Here is a 4,862-nt window from a genome sequence, read left to right on the forward strand (position 1 = left end):
ATTTCCATTAAACTTCTATGGAATTTCAGAAATTAAAGTAGAAAAAATAATATAAAAAGAAGTTAAAAATTATAATATTTTAATTAGACATTTAAGACTTCAAAATCTCATAAGAGGAAGTGATGTTTGATTGATTATTTTGTAAATATAGTTAAATAATAAAATGTTTTTGTATCAAAAATTTATTAATAAATTGTGAATTGATAATAATAAATATTAAACAAAAGTGTACTAGTAATGAAAATTTTAATAGCTTTTTTAAAATATGATACCATGACATTTTGGTTATTTGATTATATTTACAAAACACCAAATCAAGCACATTCCTTTTTTGGGATTTTGAATCTGAATTGAAATATTATAATTTTTAATTTGTTTAATTTTATTTTCTCATTAAAATAAGAATTTCCAATTTTATTAAAGTCTGATCAAACAATATTTTATTATTTTTAATTTAAAATTATTCTTATGCTTCAGTCATTCAGTGAGAGATGATGCCTATCTCTTTTCCTGCACAACAGATCGACAAAAGGAATCTTTTAATGCTCTTCTGTTCTTGAAGGTTCGGTGAAGAGCCATGGAGAAAGCACTTAATTAAGGCCCTGAAAGAAGGGGGAAAAAGAAGTCTAATTACTGTCCAGTGGAATTGTCAGGTACCCGAAGTCCGTTCTTATTAAATGCTCATTTTCAACAATGGCAATCTTTTGAGAGAAAAAATTAACAAGATAAAACAATAATTGATGGGACAATCCAATTCATTTTGAACGTTTTCCTTCGTTGTTTGAAAGTGACCCTGACCTGGAGCTTCCAATCCATTACCAAGTTTTCTGTTGTATTGGAATTCTCTGTCTTCCCTCTGTCTGCTTTGTGGTTTCTCTTTTCTTCTAAATCTGATCGGAATCTTAACGAGTTAATCTACTCTGGGCGGAGTAAGACTGGTGGGTCTGTCCTCTTTTTCACCTGTTGGAAGATTACGGGTAAGGGAAAAGGCCCCAAGTTTGTTTCTTAATTTTCAGGACACATGCTTAATTCAATTTTGGTGATTTCTATCTGGAGTAAAATTTCCAGGTCCTCGTCATACCCGATTTTAATCACTCGGGTTTCTGATCATAGCTTAACTTGACTGGCGTCTTGCAACATGTTTGGGTTTGAAGAGGTTTTGGTGGGAATTCTGTGATCAACGGTGTTATCTGACTCTATACATTTGTGTCTACGCTTTTTAAATCCGATCCTTTCTGATTTATGATATAATTCTTGAAATCAAACTCATCTCTTTGAGATTTGCGAGATTCTGTCAAGACGCCTTTTTTCCTCTGGAAGTTGACACGTTGGGATAGCCGGGCTTAGAACGAGAAAGTTGCCGTGTTTCCCTTTTCAACGTTCTCTAAGCTGTTTGGTACACGGAAAATTTTACACGAAAGGGGGAATCTTGCTTCCGGCCGCCCCTCCTCTATCTTCTCTGATCTCATGCGGATCCGTATTTTTATTGACCTGATCATATCTCGAATTGAGTTTATGCTGGTTTATGGATCTATCTGATTATATCTGGTTAATATGTTGATATGTTCCAGCTTAGTTTGTTGATCTGGTTTTTTCGTCTGATGTCATGTCTTTCTGCTGCTTTGACGCCGATAATAGATGATAGACGGGGATTTTTAAAAAAGAAAAAAGGAAAAAAATATTAGGGACATTTTGCGGAAATGATATATATTTTTGCCAACAAATTATATATATATATATATATATTGACCAATTATATACGTGTGTGTGTGTGTGTGTTCAATTTATTAGTTTGTCTCATCTTCCATTACACATCAAACGTGGGCAGTCTTTTCTTTCCGTCCCTCTCCTTTCTCTTTCATTATCCCCCGTAAAATACATTCTCGCTAGGGGCTCCAATTTGATTTCTTCGTAGAGGCCTTCTAGTTTTCCGCGGATTCTTATTATGGAGAGGGGGGAAAAAAAGATTTGCATGCTACAGTGATAGTTATACTCACAATTTTAATTCAATTTCATCGGTTTTTGTTGGCCTTAGAAAAATTTACATTTCATCAGTTATTGATATTGTTGTGACGTGATAAGGTCAAATGTACATAACAAGCACAGAGTCTTCTTTAGCATCGAGCATTTCCCTATTAGATTATTTGGTGATGATGAATCGAGGATTTTTTTTTTTTTGGGATATGATTCCCAATTTAGACGAACAGTTCAATTTATGCCTCCTTAACTAAAACCAACTCATCATTGTACGCAGGCATCTGGAAACTCTACTTTATCTGAAGCATAAAATATTTTTGGCCTAATCAAAGACGGATGGGCTCTGAATGTCCACCAGCAACTGTGACTGTTCATGTTACGGGCTTCAAGAAATTCCATGGAGTTTCCGAGAACCCGACAGAGACAATTGTCAATAACTTGACGGAGTATATGAAGAAGAAGGGATTGCCTAAAGGTTTAGTTATTGGGAGCTGTAGCATTCTGGAGACTGCTGGTCAAGGAGCACTTGTTACCTTGTACCAGACTTTGCAATCTGCTATTAGCCCCAAGCCCAAGGATTCTGAATCTTCCAATTCCAACAAAATTATATGGGTGAGTTGCCCATATGATTGCAAAAGTCTGAATCTTGAGAGCCTGATTTCTTCATTATTGTGTGTCTTGATATCTAAAAGAAGATTATATTGCTGATGAATCAACTGTAATCAAAGATTACTATTGAACTTTTAAACCCTTTTTTTTCCCTTATTAAAAATAAAAAGCTCAGCACAAAACTATAAAGGATGATATAATTTAGAACCCGCTTATTCTAATTCTGGACTGGAGAGGGTAGTTGTGAGAACTTGAGGATCTCAACATTACGGCCTAGAATAAGGGTCCAAGAAGGGAATCGTAAAAAAGCTTAAGATGGCTTATGAAGTGATTTCTTCATTGTCTAGCTTCTTATTGTTTAAAGCTTCATTGTCTAGTACTTTATTTTATATCTTGTTAGGTATATAATCTGAGCTAAAAATGGAACCGTGCACTTAGTTGATTGAATCGGTACTAATTTCAACAATTTTTTTTTTATTCCTTCAACTTACTTTTGGATTGTTAATTACATCCATAGCTGCATTTTGGGGTCAACAGTGGAGCAACAAGGTTTGCCATAGAGCATCAAGCTGTCAATGAGGCTACTTTCCGTTGCCCTGATGAAATGGGGTGGAAGCCTCAGGTTAGAACGTAATTGTGCAAACATTTTTAATTTAGCCCATCAAGTCTTTAGAGTTAATATCCACACATTCACTGAATCGTCATATGTTGCAGAAAGTCCCAATTGTTCCTTCAGATGGCGGAATCATGCGAACACGAGAGGTACATTTTGTACTTTTAAGCTTCAAGCCTGATGCTTAGGCCTATTGTAGCATAGTGTTAATTGATTCATATAGAACATCGTTGATTTCTTAGCATTGCAAATAGTCTGAGTTGTTCATTTGATTTTTTCGATGGCCCTCAGTCGGTAACTTCAATCCATGGTCATTTTTCTTTCCTTTTCTATTGTTTTTTGGGTCCTAAGCATCCAGAAGGTTTGAAACTGTCACAATAAGTATAGATTTTACTTGTCTTTATTGAGCAGTACCACCTGACTGGTAAAGCTACTTGTATGCATAGCCAATATGAAGGAAATGACAGGAGGACGTTGTTTCAGCTGGTTCTGCTTTCTACATGAATTAAGAAAACCTACTTGTTTCAGTGGTCATATGGTTGATTATGTTCATATATCTGTGTAGACCTCCCTTCCCGCGGGCGAGATTACAAAGGAATTGGAAAAGAAGGGTTATGATGTGATGACATCAGATGATGCAGGCAGGTTTGTGTGCAATTACGTGTACTATCACTCCCTTCGTTTTGCAGAGCAAAATGGGATAAAATCCCTGTTTGTCCACGTGCCTCTGTTCTTGACGATAGATGAGGAGACTCAAATGCAATTTATTGCTTCCTTGTTAGAAGTACTTGCTTCTACAAGTTAGTCTCATATTCTCGGACCTTACCCTTCATTATTCTGCAGCTGGAAGGCTCATGAATGTTCAGGAGTGTTACTTGACTGAAATTCCAAAATAATGTAAAAAATTGAATTATTGTATTTAAATGGAAAAGTTAATGAAATGTGCATATGTAGCACTCAGGCATTTGCTTTGACATCTTCCACGTGTTACTTTGTGTGGTTAAATGTTCATTTTCTGTAAAATTAAACTGCTCGTGTTTTAGAATGAAACATGCTTCATAGGAACCATTCGTAGTTAAGTTTTATCAGTCATTTTACTAGCTGCCGCTTTTCTTCCTGTTCGGAAGTTCTTCGCAGGTTCATAATTCAGTTTTGTCATGCGCTTCTGCGCCATGACCAAGTTCTCCTCCTCCTCTAAATACACAAATAAAAAGAAAAATGTGATTGGTTCCCTTTTTTCTTATTTTCATTTTTCACTACGCTTGTGAAAATGTTTGGTCGGGTTTGGCAGGGAAATAATTCTTGAAATTTTTCTCTAAAGTAGGTCGAGAACACAGTGTTCAAGGTTGTCAACGTTTTCACTTGATGGCCAGTAACACTTTTGTAGATTTGTAAAATAGAGAACATAAACGTTACTGTATGGAGTTAGTTTTCATCGAGTAAAAGTATGATACGGTAAGTTATACAAGGAGGCCTTTTTCTTTTTGCTACTTAAATTCTCTTCTGTAGATTTCATTTCATACACACCTGTTTATGCTATTGTTGCAGATACGCTTTTCTTTTTTTGCCCCCTCCTAGTCCTAGGGTTCTTTTTTTTTTGTTTTCTTTTTTTTTTAGTACAGGGTTATAGCAATATTTACTTAAACCATTGCCGTCTAACACC

General features: G+C 35.4%; 1 protein-coding gene across 2 annotated transcripts; it reads left to right on the top strand.

Annotated features, from left to right (window-relative positions):
* Positions 1–556: 556 nt before the first annotated feature.
* On the top strand, positions 557–4,264 carry LOC114748757 (pyrrolidone-carboxylate peptidase-like). Of its 2 annotated transcripts, none has more exons than XM_028937208.1 (5): positions 557–653; positions 2,255–2,589; positions 3,104–3,208; positions 3,301–3,348; positions 3,765–4,264. In XM_028937208.1, exons 2-5 carry the CDS (start codon positions 2,314–2,316, stop codon positions 4,002–4,004), a joined length of 669 nt encoding a protein of 222 aa, XP_028793041.1. In that variant the 5' UTR covers positions 557–653; positions 2,255–2,313; the 3' UTR covers positions 4,005–4,264. The 2 variants fall into 2 exon arrangements, with proteins under 2 accessions (XP_028793041.1, XP_028793040.1); XM_028937207.1 differs by lacking the exon at positions 557–653 and adding an exon at positions 752–977.
* The last annotated feature ends 598 nt before the right edge of the window (positions 4,265–4,862 follow it).

The sequence above is a fragment of the Neltuma alba genome, unplaced genomic scaffold (genome assembly GCF_004799145.2).
Source record: "Neltuma alba isolate B1F8T4 unplaced genomic scaffold, ASM479914v2 tig00005794_pilon, whole genome shotgun sequence".
NCBI lineage: Eukaryota > Viridiplantae > Streptophyta > Magnoliopsida > Fabales > Fabaceae > Neltuma > Neltuma alba.

Coding starts and splice junctions, on each gene's coding strand:
- LOC114748757 (XM_028937208.1), top strand. CDS start 2,314: ATGGGCTCTGAATGTCCACCAGCAACTGTGACTGTTCATGTTACGGGC. Junction 3,209..3,300: donor AAATGGGGTGGAAGCCTCAG/GTTAGAACGTAA, acceptor CATATGTTGCAG/AAAGTCCCAATTGTTCCTTC. Junction 3,349..3,764: donor GAATCATGCGAACACGAGAG/GTACATTTTGTA, acceptor ATATCTGTGTAG/ACCTCCCTTCCCGCGGGCGA.